This window comes from Aethalodelphis obliquidens, unplaced genomic scaffold, assembly GCF_003676395.1.
Source record: "Aethalodelphis obliquidens isolate GAN/ISIS:26980383/991018 unplaced genomic scaffold, ASM367639v1 scaffold38, whole genome shotgun sequence".
NCBI lineage: Eukaryota > Metazoa > Chordata > Mammalia > Artiodactyla > Delphinidae > Aethalodelphis > Aethalodelphis obliquidens.
The window spans coordinates 14,711,047-14,735,668 of NW_020837982.1; the positions used below are offsets into that span (position 1 = coordinate 14,711,047).

The 24,622-nt window shown below is 45.5% G+C and overlaps 1 protein-coding gene across 1 annotated transcript in view; it reads left to right on the forward strand.

Annotated features, from left to right (window-relative positions):
• ARHGAP44 (Rho GTPase activating protein 44) overlaps nt 1–24,622 on the forward strand; it is a 142,800-nt gene that overhangs the window by 75,937 nt on the left and 42,241 nt on the right. The window contains exons 4-7 of the mRNA XM_027131091.1: nt 6,434–6,510; nt 12,652–12,763; nt 15,379–15,455; nt 21,674–21,791. Coding sequence (XP_026986892.1) covers nt 6,434–6,510; nt 12,652–12,763; nt 15,379–15,455; nt 21,674–21,791 — 384 coding nt within the window. The remainder of the gene's footprint in view (nt 1–6,433; nt 6,511–12,651; nt 12,764–15,378; nt 15,456–21,673; nt 21,792–24,622) is intronic.

Below are 24,622 nucleotides of genomic sequence, written 5' to 3' on the forward strand. Positions count from 1 at the left end.
TGTGTGTGTGTGTGTGTGTGTGTGTGTGTGTGTGTGTGTGTGTGTGTACCAGACCTTCTTTATCCATGCATCTGCGGATGGACATTTAGGTTGTTTCCATGTCTTCGCTGTTGTGAATAGTCACACCGGCAACTTCTTACTGTTTGATTCTCAGCTCAGATGTCACCGTCTTGTTGCAGCTCCTCTTACCACCTGATGTGTGTGCTCTCTCCCTCCCCAGTCACATCCCCCTATTTCATATTCTTCATAGCACGTGTTATCCTCTAAAATTAGCCTGCTCATTCATTTGTTCCTGTGTCTGTTCCCATCACCAATATGTGAGCTACGCGGGAGCAGGGATCTTGTCTTCCCATCATGGCTGCATTCTCAATGCCTAGAACGGGCCTGCCACATGTAGGCAGCGCTAAAAATAGACGTGTCACGACTGGATGGCCCACGCCTATTTTAGGCACAGAACCTGCCCAGCGCGTCGCGCCAGTTTGACTCGTTCCTATTTTTTACGGAAGCAATTTAGCGTGATGGCTCTGAGTTTAAGTGCTGGGATCTGACCCTCCAAGGTGGAAGCCCAGCTCTGCTGCTTCCTAATTTTGCCTGACAGTGGGCAAGTCAATTACCTCTATATGCTTTGGTTTCTTGCCTTGGAAAATAGTAATAACAATGAATTCCTACCCAGTAGGGTTTGAGAGTTAAGTGACGTAATAAACGTAAACGCCTAGCACGGTGCTTGACATGAATACATAGTAAAGAAACAGAAACTGCTGCTGTAATTAGGGCCCCGCCGTGAGTCCAAAATCACCCCTGAGAACTGCCGAGCCCCGAGGAGCAAATCTGCCTGGATTCGCGGACAGTGGACAGCAGTTTTCAGAGATGGAGGGGCGTGTGTGCGTGTGTGTATGTTTAGGAAACAGAGTGGATATTAGAATAAGACTTTTTGTCTCTGAGTCATCCTACAAACTGTGCTGCTGATGCCTAAGATAATTTTAGAGAGAACACTCATCTCAGACAAGTCCGATCGACTACTTCCAAACCCTGGAACGTTCTGTCTCCCCTTCCCTCAACTCTTAAGGATCTCTCGCACACTAGAATCAGGGAAATGTGTATTTTAATAGCTTCTCTTTGACCCGGAAAACCACTGGTCAGGGTGAAGCTCGCTAAGTAAGGTCTCTCTACCTGGGCGCTAATGGTCCCCAGAATAGTGGGTGATGCTCTCAGCCTAGACCCTCGTCTGCAAGAGAAACACATTTTGGCAGGTTTTCCGGACGGGTGGGCAGTTGAATCCTTCAGAGATTCAATATTCTTCTACGTGAAGTGGGGGTGAGCAGAGTTTGGAGGAGAGAGCAAATGATACCTCAGTCACGGGTAGGCATTAGGTCAAATAAATCAGCACAGTACCCCACGTCTACCGAGCCCTCAGCTTTTCCTTTGTCTCAGAGCATTTCTATAGAAATAGAAATAATTTGTAGTCTGTAGTGCGTTGCAGTCCATTAACTTCCTCTCTTCGCCCGCCTTTGATTATAGATTTTCACTATCCCCTTTTTGACGTGCAAGTATGTCACCTTAATCCATTTCTTCCTTCCTTTTTTTCCTTTGGTAGCTTCCTTCTAGTTGCTTGATTCTTTTCTCTTTTTTCCTTTTCCTTTTCTTAATTTCTTGACTCTTAAAAGCATCGACACAAGCAAAGACTCACCACTGATTGAGGTTTCACCCCATTAACGCCTGTGCCCTTGGAATCCAAGCGCTCACATCACCCTCAGTGTCTCCCCTGCAGTGAATGCTGTCTTAGGAGCTCACCTGGGCCACAAGCACAGGCCCTAGCTTGTGGCCTATATCCCCTTACACCATCACTACAGGACTTGTTTAAATCCGTGTTGTCATCTTCATTCAATGATCTGTGTAGCCATTTCAAACAAAAGGCTGAGGCAGCTCTCTATGTCTTGATAGGAAATTACATGAATGATACCTCTACATGAAAAGGACAGCAAAGTGTAGAGGGGGTTATGTCATGTGTTAACAGTTGTGAGGGAAAATGTGTCCACTAAAAATGGACAAACGGGGCTTCCATGGTGGTCCGGTGGTTAAAACTCCTAGCTCCCAATGCAGGGGGCCCAGGTTGCATCCCTGGTCAGGGAACGAGATCCCACATGCCGCAACTGAAGATCCCGTGTGCTGCAACTAAGACCCGGCACAGCCAAATAAATAAATAAATATTTTTTAAAAATGGACACACACTCACATATACAATTGGATCTTCTTAGCATATTTATGGAAGGATACCTAGAAAACTGATCACTGGCATGGTTTCTGGAGAGGGGAACCCAGTGGCTGAGGGTTAAGGATGGGAGAAGACTCTCTGCTGTAAACCCTCCAGCACCTTTTGAGTTTTATACCATTTGCTTTTCAAAAATGAATTCATTTGAGATAGAGAAAGAGAGAAAGCTTATTCTCCATGTGAAAATCTTAGCAATTAACGTGCAGTTGAAACAGGAATAGCTTTCTCGTCCTGTGGTCCTTCGTCACTTAAAGTGGCTCTCTTTGCCACCTAAAAGCATCTCATAATCATCGGTGAGGATGTTGAGTGACTGGAAATGACTAGAAGATAAAGTTGGCCCCCTGCTTGGGAGAAGGGCCCCTCCAATCCTACCATTTCCAACTGGTTTTTCCTGTGTGAATCTGGAAACCAGACACCTGGCTGTCCCCTCACCACCTCCCTCCAAGACCGATGGCTGTGTGGTCCTCAGGGCTGTTCTTGTGCTTGACCTACAGTCCGCTAGGCATCCCGGGCGTGGTTTTCTGCTCCACTCACTGCCAGGACTAATCGCACTGATCTTTTTCATTTGGAAAAACTCCACTCACTGGTAGATACATTTCTCCAAAGGATGCCAACTTCCAGGCCACTAGAAATTGCCTGTCATCTGCTGTAGGCAAGATCCTCCCTTGCCTTGCTTCCTTGTCAAATTCTGAAGAAGGACTCAGAAAGGGCTTCAGTCCCGCCGGAAAGGCAGGTGGGTCATGGGTCTCTGGATCCTCAGCATAAAGAAAATGGTCTTGTGTGGCTGGACTCTCTGACATTCGGGATTGGGGGGAGCGTCTTCAGTGGTTGTGATTCAGATATTTTAGGAGCTTTGCAGATTGAACACCTTTCTTTAAACCCAAACCTCAGCACTCTCGATGTTTTGGGCTGGATAATTCTTTGTTTCAGGGGGCTTTCTGCTGCACTGTAGGATGTGTAGCAGCATCTCTGGCCTCTACCCACTAGATACCAGGGATGTCCCCCACATGGTGACGATCACATACATCTCCAGACTTCGCCAAACATCCCGGGGGGACAAGAATTACCCCTGGTCAAGAACTCTAATACCTTAATCCATCCTTTTTCTCTGAGCATGACAAATGTTACACCTGCACAACTCCTTTTCTTTTTTAACCATTTTAGAGATTTTTCTAAAATATGCTTTCAGTAACTTTTTTTTGGAAAGGTGAGGGTGGGAGCAGGTGCTCTCCGAAGATACTGTCCCTCTGCCTTTAATTAAGTCTCTGGACACCTGGACCTGATAGCTCTGTAGGACAGCTAGAAAGTGGTGTTTACATTTGGATATATTAGTACTTCGTTGCCTGGTCTCGTTTTTACCAAGAACAATGTCCCATTTTATGTGAAATGACGGGGTAGCAAGATTATTCCTCGAGTGAAAGGGCTCAGACCTCTGTGGAGTGGACGTGTCTAAGGGCAGGGAGGGGGTTATATTTGAGACCCGTTGAGGACACCTGGTGTCCTGGGCTCCCCTCCACCTGGACTAACCCAGGAACCCTAGGAACTTCCATACCACTCTTGGGGGTTAGTCTACCTCCTGTGACCTTCCCTGGAGATACCTAGAGCCCATGGGTCTCCTGGGGATGTTCAAACCAGATTCCTAAAACTCCACCTCCAGCTTGGTGCTGCTCTCAAGTCACCCAGTTGCCTGTCTCAGGACTGAGTTCTTTTAATCCAATCATGTTGCTCTTAAACAGGCCCTCAGTGGTCCCCAAGTGCCCCTAGAAGGAAACCCCAGTGCCTGCCTCTGGTTGACGAGGCCCCGCACCATCCCGCCTCCGCCCCCTCCCCCAACCTCTCCCCCATCACACACTGTGCTCCAGCCACGCTGGTCTGCTGGGGATGCAGAGCCAGCTGAGCTGGCTAGGTAGCCCACCTCCGGGCCTTTGCACCTGCAGTTCCTCTGCCCGGAATGTTCTTTCCCAGGTCATCTGGAGGTATGGCTGACTTTCTCTCCCTTCAGGTTGCTTCTTAAATGTCTCCCCTCGGCGGGGGGGTGGGGGGGGCAGTCTTTTCTCCTCACCGCCCCCTCCCCACAGCTGCCCGCTCTGCCCATCGTCCTCCTTTCTGCTGTTCCCATGACACTTCCCACTCTCGAAAGGGTCTCCTTCAAAGTGTCTGTGTTTAGTGTCTGTCTCCCTGCCCTGGGATGTAAGTTCCATGAGAGCAGTGTCTGGTCTCAGTCACCACGGACGTGGTACCCAGATAGGCACACCATTCATGCTGGGGAGTAAGCAAGTTACAGCCGAGGATCTCTGGGTGCTAAGACAGGAGATTCTGGGCTGGGAGGGGCTCCATCACTTTCTGTTTGAAGAGCTTTCTGTGTGGCAGTGGGGACCGGAAGACCCGAGGATATCTACCTGTTCTTTTTTAAATTGTTTGGCCGCGCTGTGCGGCATGTGGGATCTTAGTACCCTGACCAGGGATCGAACCCGTGTCCCCTGGAGTGGAAGCACGGAGTCTTGACCACTGGACCGCCAGGGAATTCCCGGATATCTAGCTGTTCTTACCTTCTTGTTCTCCGTGTGTGCTGGGTGGGTCCAGCTCAGGAAGGAGAGGGCTTGTTGACACTTAAGGAGGGAAGGTGGATTATGCTGTGGTCCTTCTGCCTGCCCACCTCCCTCCCTCCTTCTTTCCATCCCTCCCTCTTTCCATCCCTCCCTCCCTCTCTTCCCATGTAACATAAAGCTTACCACTTTAGCTATTTTAAAGAGTACAATTCAGTGGCGTTTAGTAGAGTCACAATATTGTGCAACTACCACCATGATCTACTTCCAGAACATTTCCATCACCCCGAAAGGAAATCCCATACTCATTAGTCAGTCGTTCCCCTTTCCCCCTCCCCCCAGCTCTTGGCAACCACGAATCTACCTTCTGTCCCTATGGATTTGTTTATTCTGGATATCTTATATAAATAGAACTGGACGTTATGTGCACATTTGTGCCTGGTTTATCTCACTTATTGTGATGCCTGCAGGGTTCACCCGTGTTGTAATCTGTGTCAGGAGTTCGTTCCGTGTTTATGGCTGCATAATATTCCGTTGCGTGGATAGACCACATTGTGTTTATTCCCTCATCCCTTGATGGGCGTTTCTGCTGTCTCCACCTTTTGGCTATTGTGAATTGGGCTGCCCTTTGCATCATGCCCATGTTTTTGTTCAGCCATCTGTTTCAAATTATTTTGAGTACATGCCCCAGAGTGGAATCGCTGGGCCATATGGTAATTTTGTTTAACTTCTTGAAATGCTGCCAAGCTTTTCTACAGTGCTGGACCATTTTACATCTCTACCGGCAAAGCATGAAGGTTCCAATATCTCCACACGCTCACCAATATTTATTTTTTGTATTTAAAAAATAAATTATTAAGATTATGAGAGCCATCTTCATGGGTGTGAGGTGGTATCTAATTGCAGCTTTGATTTGGGTTTCCTTAATGACTAATGATGTTAAGCATCTTTTCATGTGCTTATTGACCATTTTATATCTTCTTTGTGGAGTATACCTTATTTTGATGATTATTTTGTTTGCATTGTAATTCTGTGTGAACATTTTTCTCTCTTCCTTGACCATAAGCTGACTTATTTCTAAAATGGGGCTAATATACTTCTTGAGAGAGATGATTTTTAGAAATTAAGGCATGGCTCGAATCTTTAGCATAAGTTTGAAATCTTCTCTTTTTTCCCTGCTGCTATGCTACTTTATTTTAAAACGCAGCATGTAGGGAATTCCCTGACAGTCCAGTGGTTAGGACTTCACGCTTTCACTGCCATGGTCCAGGTTCAATCCCTGGTTGGGGAACTAAATTCCCACAAGCTGCATAGCGCAGCCAGAAAATGAAATGAAACAAAATGAAAATGAAATTAAATTACATTAAAAATGCAGCATGTAAACCTTAGCCTTATTTTCCAACTTAGCAAATTTAATCGTTTTAATTTTCTGAATTTTGACATCTCTGAGTCTAACCCAGCATTGTATCCTCTGAATTTTTAGGTTTTATTCATATTTTAAAGTCAGTTTGTTTCTCAGCTAAGGTAACATCTAGGCAACTATTTGACTTCTTGCTATTTTAGTGTAAGTGGGTGACTGTTGAAGTAGTTTTCATGACCACGTTTTCTTCCTTTTCAGAAAAAGTTGCCTTTGACCACACTGGCTCAGTGTCTGGTGGAAGGATCAGCTCTCCTGGGAGATGACACGCTTCTTGGGTAAGACAATTCCACGTATGGGTTTGTGCTAAATCCAGGTGAGTCCCCATCCTTACAAGGGGACTAACAGTCCTCACGGAGATAGTGAGGACACCTGTGGTCTGGCTGGAGACTGGACGGGGAAGAAGGAAAGGTTGCCGGTGAGAAATTGAGGCCCCAGGTCCAGGAGTCATAGTGTCTGCGCAGGCGGCAGCTCCCAAGGGGAGAAGTTAACATGAAACTGTTGGGACTTCCCTGGCGGTCCAGTGGTTAGGACTCTGCACTTCCACTGCAGGGGACACGGGTTCCATCCCTGGTAGGGGAACTAAGATCCTGCATCCCGCATGCCGGTAGGGGGCGGGGAAGGCTGTTGAAGGACACTTGAAATCCCTTGGGCTTCAGCAGAAGCAAATATGAAATCTCTCCGTGTCAGATGTCAGAACTTATAGGATTCCCAGAAGAGCAACCCTTGCTGATTTCGAGCTCACAATAAAAACAAACTAAATATAGAATCATCATGAGAGGCGATCAGTATGCACAGTCTGTGGGAGAATCAGACCCTAAAAATGAAAAATAATGGACAACCTGAAAGGAGATGGACAGTAATTATGTTTAAAATGAAATTTAAAAATTTAATAAAGACAAAACACAATAGGGGTGAAAAAAGAAGAGGCAGAATCAAAGAAAAACCAAATAGAACTTTTAAGAATTCAAATAATATTTAGTATAATTTAAAAACTTACTTGAGAGAAACTGGAAGTTGCACACAGATATGGAAATTGGTGAACTTAAAGAGGTCTGGAGTTTAGAATTTACAGAATAAAGTCCAAGAGGTAAGGATACAGGCAGCATTAAATGGAGAGACTCAGATGGCAGGATGTAAAGATACAGCATTATGTGTAGCAGTCGCTCCTGAAGAAGAAAATAGAAGGGGAAATTTATGGTTGAATTTTCCTTTTGTAGATTTGAATACAAACATTTAGATTTAAGAAGCACCAAAAGTCCTGATTGAGATCAACCGAAAGAAATCCATCCCTGGACACATCGTCCTAAAACTACACACTGTTAATAAAAAAGAACTTTAAAATCAACCAGAGAAAGAGATAATTGTGTATAAAAGAGCAATTAGAGTGATAACAGACCATTCAGGAGGCACAATAAATGCCAGGAAATAATGGAGAAGTGTCTTCAAGTAGTGAGTGAAAATATATCTAGATTCAGTGATAGGCTAAATCTTTATTCAGGAATAAGGGGAAATAAACATATTTTCAGGCACAGATTTAGAGAAGTTACCGCTTGCATGTTCTCACTGAAAAACTAGTTAAGGATGTGTGAAGTAGATTATGTCCAGAAGAAAAGAATGAAATGCAGATAACAAGATAGCATTTTAAAAAAAAAGTAGTGGGACTTCCCTGGTGGTCCAGTGGTTAAGACTCCACCTTCCAGTGCAGGGGGCGTGGGTTCGATCCCTGGTCAGGGAGGTAAGATCCCATATGCCTCACAGCCAAGAGACCAAAACATAAAACAGAAGCAATATCGTAACAGATTCAATAAAGACTTTAAACATGGTCCACATCAAAAAAAAAAAATCTTAAAAAAAAAAAAAAAAGTAGTGTGGGAATTCCCTGGCGGTCCAGTGGTTAGGACTCACTGCTTTTACTCTGAGGGCCCGGGTTCAGTCCCTGGTGGGGGAACTAAGATCCCGCAAGCTGTGTAGTGTGGCTATAAAAAAAAAGAAAAGAAAAAAAAAACCTTTAAAAAAAAATAGTGAATGTGGTGTAAGGGACGTTTTCTCTCTTCCCATCTTAGATTCCTTCACAGGGCCGTGCAAATTAAATTGACAAAAGACAGATTAATAAGAGAATAGCATACACACTTGATTAACGTGCAGTGCATACACATGGCAGAACTCGGTGATGAGTAACTCAAAGGGGTGGCTGGAACTTGGGCTTATATAGCATTTTAAACCAAAGAACAGTGATTTTTAGAGAAGTGACAAACAAGACAGAGGAAAAAAATGTTAGTTTCTATGGCAACGAATTGTAGGAAGGTAAGTATATGAGGGACTAGTAGAAGGTAAGTGTTAGTTGGTAAGGTTTGTAATGTAGAGACCACTGGTGCAGTCTCTGGGCTGATAAGGGTCTAGAATTATCTCTGGTGATTAACATCTATCTTTCCTGGTAGAGGGGGGAGGGGGACACCTTTACAAATTCATGTCCTGCTTTTAGGCAGATAGGGGAAGGGTGGAGAGCTTTTTTTGTGTCTGCTTCTTCTCCATTGCCTTCAGTTCAAACTAATCCTTATGCCACAGTGGCATACTTTGGGGAGGTGTATCCTGCTACCCTTCAGTGTAAAGAAATATAAATAAACATTGAATTAAGAAACAGCAATATAATAATAATCTGGGGGGCGGGGGGCAGTTAAAGCAAAGGAAAACTAAAATACTAGAAAATAATAATAGGGAGCTTTGCAAAGGGCATCAGTGTTTCAAGCTCTTGTATGAAAGGAGGATAAAGGTATTACATTTAAATTTAAAGTGAAGTGTGCATGTTAGAAAGGTAAGAACACAAGAAGACCACAAGAAGAAAAGTAATAGAACGTGTAACTTCAAAATTAGGTGGAGGATGGAGAGAGGAATAAACAAAATAGAAAAAAAAAGCCCACAGAACGGACTAAAAGAGAAAAAAAAGGGGCTTCCCTGGTGGCGCAGTGGTTGAGAGTCCGCCTGCCGATACAGGGGGCACGGGTTCGTGCCCTGGTCCGGGAAGATCCCACGTGCCGCGGAGCGGCTGGGCCCGTGAGCCATGGCCGCCGAGCCTGCGCGTCCAGGGCCTGTGCTCCGCAACGGGAGAGGCCACAACAGTGAGAGGCCCACGTACCGCAAAAAAAATTAAAAAAAGGGAAAAAAAAAGGTCAGCACAGAAAAGCATAACAATAGAAAACAGAAAAATGAAGGTAATAGCAATTACTGCCTCTCTACCTGTAAATCGTACACAGCAAATGGAATAAACTCAACTGTTTATAATATACAGACTCTCAGGTGGGTAAACGTGGAATCCTGTTGTATCGATGTGTTCTTTCTGAGAGACTTGCCTGAAACATAGTGACACAACAAGGTTGAAAGTAAAGGATGGAGGACACCAGGTAAAGATGCCAGAGTGAACACACACATCTCATTTTTGTTCCCTTCCAAAACGGACTATAATGCAGGGGTTTTTTTTCTGAAAAGACATAAACCCACAAAGGCAGGAGAAAACAGGAGAGAAGACAAGAGGGTTTTGTGAGCTGTAAAGCGTATGATTGACTGGGACCTGACTTAGCAAGTCCCAGAAAGCTGACTCTCAAGCCAGAAGTAGGATGTGCAGAGAGCTGAGATGTTCATACCATGAAATGCTGAGAAGGCTCAGGAATTCGCGGCCCCAGGGATCTCAGGAACAGTGGGTCGTTGGAGGGGGGTGGTGAGGAAAATTGCAAATGGGAGTTGAAAGCTAGTCAGGTGCTCTTTGGATCACTCAGACCCAGCTCTTATCCACACCGCTGGGAGACCCTCATCCCCTTGCCCCCAAGCCCAGCAAAAGCCTGGAGCTTCATCTCTGGGGAGAGTAAAGCGGAGCATCCCGCGACTGGGGGCACCGGGCACAGTGGAGTGTAGGGGTAGCAGTCAGTAAGGTACTTAGACTCTCGAGAGATAAGAGAAGATGAAATAAAAAACAGGACGTTAATTAAGAAATACAAGAAAGAAATATTCAGAGATCAAAAGCAAACTCATAGAAATGAAAAATATGACCTTCTCGGTAGGTTTGGAAGATAAAGTTGAAATCATCCAGAAAAGAGAGCAAAAGACAAGGACATGGAAAATAGAGAAGTTAGAAGAATAGAGGGCCAATCTAGGAAGTCTTAGGCCTGAATAACAGGAATTGCAAGAAGAAGAGAGGAAGAAATCATAATTATAGTTTAAAAAATAATCCAGGGGGGCTTCCCTGGTGGTGCAGTGGTTGAGAGTCCGCCTGCCGCTGCAGGGGACACAGGTTTGTGCCCCGGTCCGGGAAGATCCCACATGCCGTGGAGCGGCTGGGCCCATGAGCCATGGCCACTGGGCCTGCGCGTCCGGAGCCTGTGCTCCGCAACGGGAGAGGCCACAACAGTGAGAGGGCCGCGTACCGCAAAAAATAATAATAATAATAAAAAAAATTTTTTTAAATAATCCAAAGATATTTTCCAGAAGTGAAGAATGTGAGTTTCTATATTGAAAGGGCCCACCGATCTCCTAATACAATAGGAAAAATTAAACCTATGCCAGGACTCACCAGTAGTGAGTACTAGTGACAAATAAAAGATTCTACACCTTCTAGAGAAAACATTGTCATATACGAGGGGTCAGGAATCTGAATTCTTCCGGCCTTACCAAAAGCAATAGTGGAAGCCGGAAGATTATTATTATTTTTTTAAATAAATTGATTGATTGATTGGCTGTGTTGGGTCTTCGTTGCTGCACGCGGGCTTTCTCTAGTTGCGGTGAGCGGGGGCTACTCTTCGTTGCGGTGTGCGGGCTTCTCATTGCGGTGGCTTCTCTTGTTGTGGAGCACGGGCTGTAGGCGCACAGGCTTCAGTAGTTGTGGCGTGCAGGCTCAGTGGTTGTGGCTCACGGGCTCTTGAGCGCAGGCTCAGTAGTTGTGGAGCATGGGCTTAGTTGCTCTGCAGCATGTGGGATCTTCCCGGACCAGGGCTTGAACCCGTGTCCCCTGCATTGGCAGGTGGATTCTCAACCACTGAGCCGTCTGGGAAGCCCGAAGCTAGAAGGTTATTGAACAATGCCTTCAAAATTCTGGGGGAATAGGAAGCATAGAATATAGTCTCCTGTCTAACTTTCATTTAGCCTGAGGGTAAAGAGAAGTTGTGACACGCAGGGTCTCAGAAAATGGACTTCCCACACACTTTCTCAGAAAGCTGAAGTGTGGTGGGCCCACAGTGAGGCAGTGTCCGAGACAGGCAGGGGTAGGGGAGTAGGAAACAGGATCTCCAGCCCAGGACAGGGAGAGAGAGAATCCAGCAAATGGTGAAGGGGGATTTCAGGAAGACCGCCGTGCCTGGAGAGAGAAGGAAAACTCGGTGCAGATGGACACGGGATTGAGCCGTGGTCCTGGAAGATCCCACATGCCGCGGAGCAACTAAACCCATGCGCCACAACTACTGAGCCTGCACTCTAGAGCCTGTGAGCCACAACTTCTGAGCCCACGTGCCACAACTACTGAAGCCCACGTGCCTAGAACCCGTGCTCTGCAACAAGAGAAGCCACCGCAATGAGAAACCCGCGCACCACAACGAAGAGTAGCCCCCGCTCACTGCAACTAGAGAAAGCCACGCGCAGCAACGAAGACCCAACGCGGCCAAAAATAAAAATTAATTAATTAATTAAAAAAATATATACGGACAGGAAAAGTACATACTAACCTTAGAATAGTATTACCTCTTTCCATACTTTTGTTAATTTGTAAAAACTTTTTACATGAGTTTCAGGTAACATGGTACCGTGAAGAGGGAGGGCTGCTTGTGTGCCCTTCAGGGGAAATGAACATCTTTGAAATATTGTATTCTCCCGTCTAGGAATATGGCATAACTTTCTACTCATTCAGGTCTTATGTAATTCGCTCATTATTAATAAACTTTTACATGGTTTTCCATTCCATTTTTTCACTGGAAAATCGTCTGCTCATCCTATATTAAATAAGGTTTCGTGGCTTGGGAGAAGGAGTTTTCTTTCTGTTAGAGCCTACTGACATTGAGGTTTTGGTATGTGTTTGAAGGTGTGTTGGTTTGTTGGCACATTGACTTCGGCTGTTTTCTCCAGTGGTCTCAGGAGGGAGAACATCTGGCTCTTTCTAGGCCTGTGGATTTGGCATGTGTGACTCTGTTCTCTCCACATGTCTCTTACTTTCCCCACAAATCCCCTTTTAGCCCAGGCACACAGTAGGTACTCAGCATCCTTTAGAAAGTAGGCAGTGTCAGAAATGAAACCACGTGCAGCAAGTTGGTCAGTGGGACGGCACAGCAGTCAACTACTTTATTAACGCCATCTCGTGAGTGTTTACCTGGCCGGGGGGTGATGGGTCACATCTTCCTCTACAGGGTACTCAGGATGGTTTTTCTTCCCGTCTGTCGCAGGAAGATGCTGAAACTCTGTGGCGAGGCGGAGGACAAGCTGGCCCAGGGGCTGATTCATTTTGAATTGCAAGTCGAGAGAGATGTGATCGAGCCCCTGTTCCTGCTGGCTGAGGTCAGAACCAGGAGTGAGGCTGGGCCCGCGTAAGCGGGGAGGGCGGAGTGGTGGGTTCTGGGGTCCTTCTGCTCCGGGCTATTTCTACCCCTCACCCCACTCTGGGGCACAGTGTTTCACTGGGGATCATTCCTACCCGACTGCCTGGGGTTCCCCAGCCTGCTAGCCCTTTGAGCTGCGGGCTCTCCCCTTCTCCCACCCACCCCTTCCTCTGCTGGCATCCCCATGGGTGAAGCTGCAAAGCTGGCGGCATCACCGCGTCCCCCGCAGCGTCTCCGCCCCATCTCCACCCCTGGCCTCCACCCATCTCAAGTCTTCGGTGAAATGAGCAGTGGAATCTAAAATAGGACACAAATGAACATAGCTACGAAACAGAAACAGACTCACAGACATAGAGAACAGACTTGTGGTTGCCAAGGGGGAGGGGAAGGGATGGACTGGGAGGTTTGGGATTAACAGATGCAAGCTATTATATATAGAATGGGTAAACAACGAGGTCCTACTGTACAGCACAGGGAACTATATTCAATATCCTGTGATAAACCACAATGGAAAAGAATATAAAAAAAAGAATGTATATATATACATAACTGAACCACTTTGCTGTACAGCAGAAATTCACACAACACTGTAAATCAACTATACTTCAATTAAAAACTTAAAAAAAAAAATGAACAGCAGCCCCTACTCACAAGGGCTGGGGACCCGTGTCCAAGACACTCTCTAAGGCCCCCTCACTGTTTCTGTTTACATAGGGCCCTTCTCTTTCTACTTTAAAGGACACTAAAGAAAACTGTTTTCTTAAGATGAAGCCTTAATGCCTATGTGACAGTTTTGCCAGCTTCAACCAAGTGAAATTTTATCAAGAAAGAAAATCACTGGGGGATGTTATTTGTCCTGAAGCCTGGACCTACTCCCAGTTCCCTTTAATTGATCGTACAAGCCTCCACGGTGCCGTAGGGATGGAGATGTTCCATGTCTGCACTGTTTGGTGGCCACTAACCACCTGTGACTACAGAGCTCTTGAAATGTGTTTAGTGCGACGAAGGATCTAAATTTTTAATTCTGTTTTTGTTCTCTTGAATTTATGTGTTTATTTTTGGCCACGCCCAGCGGCATGGGGGATCTTGGTTCCCCGACTGGGGATTGAACCTGCGCCTCTTGCAGTGGAGGCGTGGAGTCTTAACCACGGGACTGCTAGGGAAGTCCATGTTCCTTTGTATTTGAAATGGCATAGCCACAGGTGGCTCAAGGCTACCGTATCGGGCAGCCTTGCCCTGGACCGTGTCTGGTTTCCTTTCTAGACCACTCCCAGCACCTTCCCATCCCCTGGTGCAATTTCTGGGACAGATGAATGGGTAAGTAATTACCGAAGTGCTTAGAAGTATTCAAGGAGAACATTCTCGATATGGTGCTTTGGTATGGACCAGCCCTCGACTTCTCAGATGCCATCCTGGTACAGCCTAGACCATTCCTGAGAGGCCCTCTTACTCTTTAGAAAGGTGCTCTGGGGTCCCAGCCAAAGCCGCCGGCGAACTCAAGGGGACACGTCTGAGCTGGGTGCTGAGACTCGCCTTGCGTCTGGCCTCCGCGATGACCCCGGTGCCTGGGGACAATTGTCTGTCTTCCTACTGGAAGTCAGTGCCCTACTCATCGATGCCTGGAAGAGTGAATACAGAGCACCTCATACAACACTGGACCATCCTCGCATTTTTTCCTTTTAAATTCTCACATCCTGCCCCACTTTTGCCGGGCCTGCAAGCGACATCCTGCACTGGAATATTCACTTAAGTCACCTTTAGAAATAAAAGAGTATCCACACACAGCCACCGTGGGAGAACTTATCCCTCAGTGAAGCCGTGGCGATGTTTCTTCATTATTTACTTTGGAAAAAAACCTCCCTTCTATAGGAATATATCCTAATTGCATTCCGCATAGCATCTCAGGCCTCCTGAGGTCTCCTCCTCCAGCTGTCTGTGTTGAATTAGGTCTGTGTGTCAGATCTACCTGCCTTTCTTCCCATGTCTGGCCCTTACGCAAGCAGAGAGATGTTTTTGCCGGCTGGGTGAGAGCGGGAATGAGGCGGGCAGGAGCGAGCCGGGCGACCCAGGGTCTGTGAGATGGTCTGGCTTGACTCGGGACCTGACAGATTCCAGTGAAGAAAGAGCAGAGTTTAGCTCAGGAAAGGGAACCAAGAATTTCCTCTGAAAATGAGGATGGGGAGACCTCAAGCAAACTTGTTGGGAAGATATCATTAATTCTTTAAGAATCTGTCTTTTCTCGCAGACATAGAAAACAAACTTATGGTTTACCAAAGGGGAAAGGGAAGGGAGGGATAAATTAGGAGTTGGGAATTAGCAGGTACACACTACCATATATAAAATAGATAACCAAGAAGGCCCCACTGTATAGCACAGGGAACTCTATTCCGTATCTTGTAATAACCTATAATGGAAAAGAACCTGAAAAAGAATAGATATATATGTATAACCGAATCAATTTGCTGTACACCTGAAACATTTTAAATCAACTATACTTCAATTTAAAAACATTAAAAAAAAATCTGTCTTGGGCTTCAAATCAACTGTTTTTTTTTTTCTTTCCTGTACCCACAGGTGGAAATCCCAAATATCCAGAAACAGAGGAAACATCTAGCAAAGCTGGTGCTGGACATGGACTCTTCACGAACGAGGTGTGCTGGGATTTCTTTGCTTTCATTTCTGCTGCTTTGAAGGAGCTGTGATCACGTTTGAGGGGTAGGGTTTTGTGTGTGAGCGTTTTCATTCATCGAGTGTTTCTGGCACCCACCGTGTGTCAGGCTCTGGAGGTCCCGGGACCACGCTCTCATGGAGGCTACAGCCTGGTTTGGGAGTTAGATCTAGGCAAGAGAACACCCACGTGAGGCTGTTTCAGAAGCCGTAAGTCCTATCAAGAAGGGAGCACAGGGTAATTTTGGCAGGAGATGTGGAGAAGCGGGCTGCAGCATTAGATAGGGCGAAGGAGGGAAGGCTTCTTTGAGGCGATGACACTTGATCTCATAAGGAGGAGGCAACCGTGCAAAGATCTGGTGCAGAACTGCCCGTGACAGCAGGAAGAGCAGATGCAAAGGTCCTGCGATGGGAATGAGGTTGACGTATTCAGGACACAGAATGAAGACCAGCGTGGCAGGGGTGGAAGGGACAAAGTGGGGAGTGGTAGGGACAGAGATCAGAGAGGCAGGTAGCGTGATGTGTCATCCTGTTTACCCTGAGAGGAGTATTTCTGATTCTGGGGACCTGGTCTCCTTTTCCTGCGGTCGATGGTGTGACTGTGTCTTCTGCAGCCATTCTGTAACCCTGAGACCATCATGGGAGAAGTGCAGTTCCAACAGTGCTGCCCTTCCCCTGCTCCCTCCTCCAGAATCTACCAGGAGATTCCCATCCAGCAGGGGCATGCCATGGCCCTGCAGTGGCTTTGACTGTGGCCGTCATCAGTCATGGTTGTGTGTGAATGCCTTTTTATTTCTTCCAGTGGCATGTGTGCGTACGTGTGCACATTGAAACAGTGCAGACTCGTGAATAATAATACGGAAGGAACGTTTTGGTTCCACCTTTGGTCCTTTGTAGGTCAAGTTTAAGAATCTCCGCATCTTATTTTAATTTTCTTGAGAAAAAGAAACAAAGACAAAACTGGAAATACTTTGGCTGGGAGCTATAGGATAACGAGTCCCAAACCAGGAGTGAATGATGAGGTCCAAGATGCAGGTTGCCTGTTCTCTAGACCTGCGACCTTGGTCAAGTCACTGAACCTTCCAGAATAGTAGTCTCCTCACCTGTGCACAGACAGTAGCAACATTTGCAGTATTTGTGGGCCGACCTGGGAGGTTGTTTGGAGTGTCGGATGAGATCCTGTTTGTCACAGCACTTCCCAAGAGCTTTCCAAAAGGAAGCTGCTACTATAACTAGTTGAGGCACCAGAATTCTGCATTTGGATCAACAGAACGTATAGCACAGTCCCCCAAGACCAGAAATAAATCAGGCTAGATTAGCAGAGAAACAGAGTTTCTTTCTTCTTCTTTTTTATTGCGGTATAGTTGATTTACAGTGTTTTGGGTGTACAGCAAAGTAATTCAATTATACATTTCTATCTATCTATCATCTACTTTTTTCAGATTCTTTTCCATTATAGTTTATTACAAGATACTGAACATAGTTCCCTGTGCTCTACAGTAGGTCCATGTTGTTTATCCACCGTATATATCGTAGTGTGTATCTGTCAGCGTTTCTTTAATTCACCTAGTGTTTCCCAGTCCACCTGAATGATCTTTGACATCTGTGCCAACACACCTTGTGAAATGTCGATACATTTTTTCAAAATGAGTCTATTTAAAAGAGGAATCTTAACAGCACTACCATAAAGTGGAAGGCAGGGCCCTTAGCTACAACTATCAGGTAAATGTGCAAGTGGACAGGATGAAAGTAGTGCCCGTGCTGTTAAGTTTTAGGTCCTGTTGCCTGTGGAAGGCTGTGATCCTGAGGTCTCCAGTTGCTGAAAAGGGATGAGGAGGAAGAATTAGAAAGTGGTTGAAGTTACTCCGACCCAGATCTGAGGCCCTCCCCCTAGGGCCCTTGGAGGAACAGGGAGAAGGTTGCGTCAGGCATAATGGTGTGGTACGACTTCCTGCAGTGTCCGTGCGCCACGTAAAATGCGTCCTGTAGCCCCAGTGTTCAAGTCCCACATCCCGGAGTCACATAAGATGATGGCGGGTATGCTGCTTGTTCCACCGTCCGGGGGACGGTGGACACCGGGCTCCTGGGTTTGCAGAGTCATTTCCGTCTGCGAGGACCTGGGTTTTAGCTCTGAGATCTCTTCTCTGCTTCTCTAAGGAACACCTTCATTCCCAGCCCAGAGCTTCTGCTCAGAGGGCTGGATGTTAGCATCAAAGCTTGTCATTGCCTTGCCCACTTACATATTTTCATTCAGCCCCCCTTAGGAGAGAGAGTTTCTCCCTGGTGACAGCCGCGGTCAACCTAGTTTTGTCTTATGTTTTTAATGGTGACACCAAGTGGTGCGTAGATTCTGAAACCACAGAGGAGTGTCATCAGGGACCTCTCTTCCATGATTTAACAAACTTCATGTCTTCAGCTCATCCTCTCTTGTGTATTGGGATTTGGTAAGGAAATAATCTACTACCCCCTCCAAGTTTTTATGCTTCTAACCTTTAACTTAGACCCTTGACAACTTTGGTTGTTTCTGAAGCCAACTCAACCCAACTTCTTGCCTTTTCCTCTAACTCTTCCCCTGAGCCGCTGTTTCCCAAGATGGAGCAGTGAGCGTAAGACCAGATACTGTGCTACTGAAATGCAAACGTCACCAGCTACTCTTGGAGAAGCAGTTGGGTTCTCACTGCCCCCACCTCTACCCCACCCCACTTCCCCATTTGGTCAGTCTGCATACATTAGGGTCTATTCCTTATAGCATCCTCCTTCTGAGCCGGGACCTCAAAAAGTGGAGGATGCCCAAGGCAGAGGAGCGGAGAAGACTGGGCAGATGAAACAATAAATGTCCCACTAAAGCAACTTCCCTGTTTCGTTCCAAAACTTCTTCCGGACTCCCTGTCACCCTGAACTGATCTTGAGTTTGCCTGCTATACCCTTCTCCTGGTCTCTGAAACATCTTACCCTTATTTCTGGCCTTTTTCTTTCCATTAGCCTTTCCTTAAAGCTTGTACTCTGTCTTCACCATCCCCAAATCGTAGACTGATGGCATCTTTCCCAGAGAATGATGGGGTCGCCTCAGCTACCTTAGTGGGAAGAAATGAACTTTCTTCTCCTCAAACTTCAAAGCTCAAACTCTCCTTGGACAAGAAGCCTTATTTCTTCTCTTAACAGAGCAGAACAATTGTTGAGTTTACTTATAAGAGCCTCTGAATGAGAAGATCATCCTTCCTCGAAATTCATGATTTTTAAAAATGTTTTAATTTTATTGGAGTATACTTGATTTCCAATGTTGTGTTAGTTTCAGGTGTACAGCAAAGTGATTCAGTTATACATACACATATATTCATTGTTTTTTAGATTCTTTTTTCAGATAAGTTATCACAGAATATTGAGTAGAGTTCCCTGTGCTATACAGTAGGTCCTTGTTGGTTATATATCTTATATATAGTCATGTGTGTATGTTCATCCCAAGCTCCTGATTTATCCCTCCCCACCATGTTTCCCCTTCAATAACCATAAATTTGTTTTTGATACCTGTAAGTCTGTTTCCTTTTTGTAAATAAGTTCATTTGTATCTTTTTTAAAGATTAGATTCCACATATGAGTGATATCACATGATATTTGTCTTTCTCTGTCTGACTTACTTCCCTTAGTAGGATAATCTCTAGGTCCAACCATGTTGCTGCAAATGGCATTATTTCATTCTTCTTTTAGGGCTGAGTAATATTCCATTGTATACATGTACCACATCTGCTTTATCCATTCCTCTGTCGATGGACATTTAGGTTGCTTCCATGTCTTGGCTATTGTAAATAGTGCTGCAATGAACACTGGGGTGCATGTGTCCTTTCAGATTATGGTTTTCTCTGGGTATATGCCCAGAAGTGGGATCGCTGGATCATATGGTAGCTCTATTTTTAGTTTTTTAAGGAATCTCCATACCGGTTATACCAATTTACATTCCCACCAATAGCGTGCAAGGGTTCCCTTGTCTCCACTCCCTCTCCAGCATTTATTGTTTTTCGAAATTCATGATTAGTGGCACTTTTCCCAATTAGTTGCTACCTGTACAAATGTTTCCAAGTTTCCCTTGATATTTTGCTATTCAGTCTCCACAAAGGGACCATTTTGGGGGCATTTTATCACTATTGTATAATATCAAAGTAGATTACTTATCCATTACAAGTAAAATTCCTTATAAATGGAGGGGAAAGGTGTATGTTTTTAAACTACCAGGACAGAATTGGGGGTGGGAGGGAATAAAGGAGAATAGGGAAGAAAAGAAAGAGATAACTTTGAAGAATGTCTTCATTTTAATATACATATATTAAGTGTAATTTGGATTTAAAAAAAAAAAACAAATCTAATCCAGATATATAAAACCCTAAAAATCAGCTTAGTGTTTGTGGCCACTTTGTTTATTTTTTACACTTATATATTGGTGAATTTTTTTTCCTTCAGATAGCATGAATGGGATGGTGTTTGTAGCTCCATGATCTACCATGATCCACCATGGAAGTGTGTTCATTATCTGAGATCTAAATTACAGCCATGACATTTCATATTTTATTTGACTAAGCTGGGAGGTATTAGTTAAATATTTCCGTAGGGCAAACCATTAAAAGAAAGAATTGCCCAGGAATTTTTACTAATCCTTATCTGTTAGCTTAGATTTTTTTTTTAACATTTTGGAATGGAATATATCCTTTCTAATTTGGATGAGGAATCTTTCTCAGGACACACGTGTCCATCTCTGGAGCTTCAAGCCAGCTTGATGTCCTAAAGCCTTTTTAAGTAATTTTCACATGGGTGCGCTTTTTAAGTGACAGAGAATCCTTCATTTTGCTACTTTTTGCTAATAGCAAAGAGAACTAATGTCCCCTTTTTGGGTATTATAATGCCCCACTCTCTAATTTTTTCCTGCACGTAACACAAGAGGAAAGAAGAATCGTACAGAGAAGACACTTAGGGATTCAATTCTTGATTCTCAAAATGAGGGTAAAATTGGACTTTTTGCGTCTACATTGGATGGACAGTCCAAGAGCCAGATGGAGCCCGCAGGCCTCTTTGGTTTGGTCCGTACGCGGTTGGCCTGCACGGTTCCAGAGGATGCTCTTTAATCTGCTGTCACGTTTCATCTGATGAGTTCGCTTAACAGTTCGCAGCTTGTCAGTTTGAAACATCCAGCAACCTGTGGGCCACACTCCTCCTGCCTGGGCCCCATCAGCCCTGATCACCCTCCAGTGAACCCCCGCCAGGTCCCCGTCCCCTCCCTGTTCCTCCTGACTTCCCAAGACTGCAGCCAGGCATGGGCAGCCTTTGTCATCCTGATTACGCGATTGTTTTTCTTAGAGCTGAGAAACAGCTTTATATCTCCTGTCCCTGTCACAAGTAGGAAATAAAGGATTGGGTGGGTGAGGTTTTAAGATAATGACCCATTTGACTTATTTTTCCTACTTGCTGGGCCCTATAGGCTGTTGAGTTTACAGCCTCAGGGGGAGAGGCCCGCTGCTGTTCCCTGCTATAGCTACTAGCATCTTAGCATAATTAGAACCTTCTTGCAGGGCCTGCTTTCAGTAATTCCTTGATAATGACTTAGCAACCAGAAATATTTGTGCTTCCCCATTAAAGTTTCCCAAGGGGCTCCCTCAGAAGGCCAGTATCCTCTGCAGAGAGATAAATGTTTAAGAAAATATAAATGAGGTGTTGCAGTGTTGATCAGAGGTTGCTTAGTGCTTACCAGTGGAGACTTTTGCTTTCACATTTGTTTTAATCTTACCCACTTGTCCTCTCACTTAGCACCCCTGATTGGCTTCAGCCAAGTAGGTGAAAGTTTCGAAACTCACAGCCCTCAGGGTAGGCAGGAAGCTAATAGGAATGGCATGGACCGTGCTTCAGGGGAAGCGGTGGTGAAGTCGTTTGGCCTGAGTGTTCAGAAGACAGTGGGGAGGATGATGGCAAGTTGGGGAATCCTTGCTCTGTCTGAAGTGGCCGCTATCCTCAGCCTCCTTCAGTCCTGCCGCTTGGACATCGGAGCCCCCTTTCTCCTGGTCTGGTACTGGGTAGCTTTTCATTCTCTCTCCTTTGGAATGAGGCTGTGTCGTTCCCTGGGTGATACTCATGACCAGCTATTTCTCTGCTTCCCACAGTGTCCCCAGGGCTTTCTCTACCTGTCTCACACCTCTCCTCTTTGTCTCCTCTTTCCCATCAGGTGGCAGCAGACTTCCAAGTCTTCGGGTTTGTCCAGCAGCTTACAGCCTGCAGGTGCCAAAGCGGATGCCCTCAGGGAGGAGATGGAGGAGTCTGCCAACAGAGTGGAGATTTGCAGGGTACCCAGCTCTTTGCTCCCCTCCACTGAGAAAGATGGGGAAGCCCTAAGGGAGTCCCTTTCTGTTGGCTGGAGGTCTGTGAAAGCCCTAACAGTGAGCCTCTGGTTGAATCAGCGTCCCCAGGCTTGCCTGCTGACACCTCCAAAGAGTCCTGCATGAGCCCTAAGAGTTGGGGCTTTCATGGTGACCTGGATGCGGGGGGACAGCAGTGCGTGATCACTGATATTCCTGCGTGGTAGGCCAGGAGGAAGTGGCCTCGGTTTCTCCACGAAGATTTTGTAAGTCATCTGAGCCCCAAATCCTAGATTCTAGGCCACCCAGAACAGTTGAGAGTTTAGACAATAGATGAGCCTTGACTCCCTGTTGATATTACATTATTTTCTTGTTTGCCTTTTACTGTTTCCTGAGTCACTTTATCAGTCCTTTGCTTCGTGGGAGACATACCTGTATCTATGAAGTTAAAATGCTAGCCAAGGAGACACTTGCAGCAAAGAAAACCTTCCACTTGTCAGGAGAGGAGGACCTCGTTCTACAAAGTGTGCCTCTGCCCTCGGGAGCGATAGGTGCCCCTCATCACCCATCACCCGCGTTCAAATGTTTCTCATCTACTTTCCCCACAAACGTTTTATGGGGCTTTGTCAGCAATACCCATTCTTGATGCTCTGTGTATATGTACATCTGTATACATGCAGATATGCCAGTTTTGGTTTGGATCTAAGGAACAAAAATACCACATTTCTAGAATTATGCTGGTATCTGTTGTCTTCCTAACATACAGTTTTACAGGAGAGTGGCCACTTAGCATGCATACATCTTTGTTCTTTGTGGCTTTATCGAGTCTTACCTTGTCCATCAGCTTCTGCTGTTATGACCACCCTGTACAGGTGATTCAGACCTTGCATTCAGGTGACATTCACAGTCAGATAGAATTTCTCTCTGGAGTTAGAAACATCAAAAATATCTCGAAAGGATTTGTTATCTCTCAGCCTCCAGTTCTATGGAGCCAAGCAAAGTTAGACCAATACTTCAGACCCAAGACTCATTGTGGGTAAAGCTGGTTTCTCATTTGAATTCCTGTGTCTATGGCAAAGATCTAGCTGGTGCTATTCGTGAAGAAGCACTCTTCTCTCGTGTTGATTGCCCTTTTCCTCTGTGTCTTCTCTACCCATTTACCATGGGTTCATGTCCTTCAGTTAAATCTTGTTTCTTACAAAATTCCTTCTTCACTAGACACAGCAGGGAGATGTTAAGAGGGGCTGCTGGCGAGTTCTCTGGTAGCCTAGTGGTTAGGATTCCCGGCTTTCACTGCTGTGGCCTGGGTTCAATCCCTGGTTGGGGAACTGGGATCCCACAAGCCTCACGGAGTGGCCAGGGATGGAAAAAAAAAAAAAAAAAAAAAGTGGTGAGGGGAGCTGCTGAATGCAAATGTCCAAACGCATTAGAGTAAAAGTTTAATAGCTTCACTCAGTCTTGGGTAGCTTCTTACATAGGCTGTTTTTACCAAAAAATAGATTAAAATTCCTTTTCAGAGATTACAAAAGTATTGCATGTTCACCAAAACCAGTGGAAACAATTTGAAAATATATTAAGAAAACACCAATAATTCTTTCCCTTCCTACCCAGCAACCAACCAGCCAACCAACCCACCCCTCTGTTTGCAAAGGAGGTGACCAGTTTGCCTTTCTCAACAATATTTATTAAGATTTGTTGTGAACAATGTGCCCTGTGATGTGCCAAGTGGCCATAAAAGTTATACGGATAAGGAAGTAAGTGTTAGGACCTGTTACATAGCCCCCCACCCTTTTTTCTTTTTTGTAATCATACAAATATGCCCTCATATATAGCATTTTTCTAGGTACTTGTTTTGTGTCTGTGTGCATGTGTGTGTTTATGAAACAGTCATGTTGTTTCTATTGGTCTGTCACTTTTCTCAATTAATAGTGCATCCTGGACGTTTCTCCAGGTTAGTAGCTGTAGATCTAACTTAGTCTTCTTAATATTGTGCACAATGTTCCTTAGTAAGGAGGTATCTACCATGATATATTTAGCTGTTTTTCCTAGTGATAGATATTCAAACTAATGTGTTTTGTTTCTTTGTATTTTGGCATCAACAAAAATGATATAATCAACATCGTTTTATGTATATTCTTATACACTGGTAACTTTTTTGCCCTATAGGATAGATCCCCAAAAGTGATATTTTTAGGTAGAAGACTATGTATACTAGTTAAGTTTTAATAGATATTGACAGTTTACTTCTCTCTCTCTTTTTTTTTAATGTATTTTATTTACTTATTTTTGGCTGCTTTGGGTCTTCGTTGCTGCGCGCAGGCTTTCTCTAGTTGCGGCGAGCGGGGGCTACTCTTTGTTGCAGTGTGCAGGCTTCTCATTGCTGTGGCTTCTCTTGTTGCGGAGCACGGGCTCTGGGCATGAAGGCTTAAGTAGCTGTGGCTTGCGGGCTCTAGAGCACAGGCTGAGTAGTTGTGGCGCATGGGCTTAGTTGCTCCGTGGCATGTGGGATCTTCCCGGACCAGGGCTGAACCCGTGTCCGCTGCATCGGCAGGCGGATTCTTAACCACTGCGCCACCAGGAAAGCTCCAGTTTACCTCTCTTAAAAGGAAACTGGGGCTTCCCTGGTGGCGCAGTGGTTGAGAGTCCGCCTGCCGATGCAGGGGACACGGGTTCGTGCCCCGGTCCGGGAAGATCCCACATGCCGCGGAGCGGCTGGGCCCGTGAGCCATGGCCGCTGAGCCTGTGCGTCCGGAGCCTGTGCTCCGCAACGGGAGAGGCCACAACAGTGAGAGACCTGCGTACCGCAAAAAAAAAAAAAA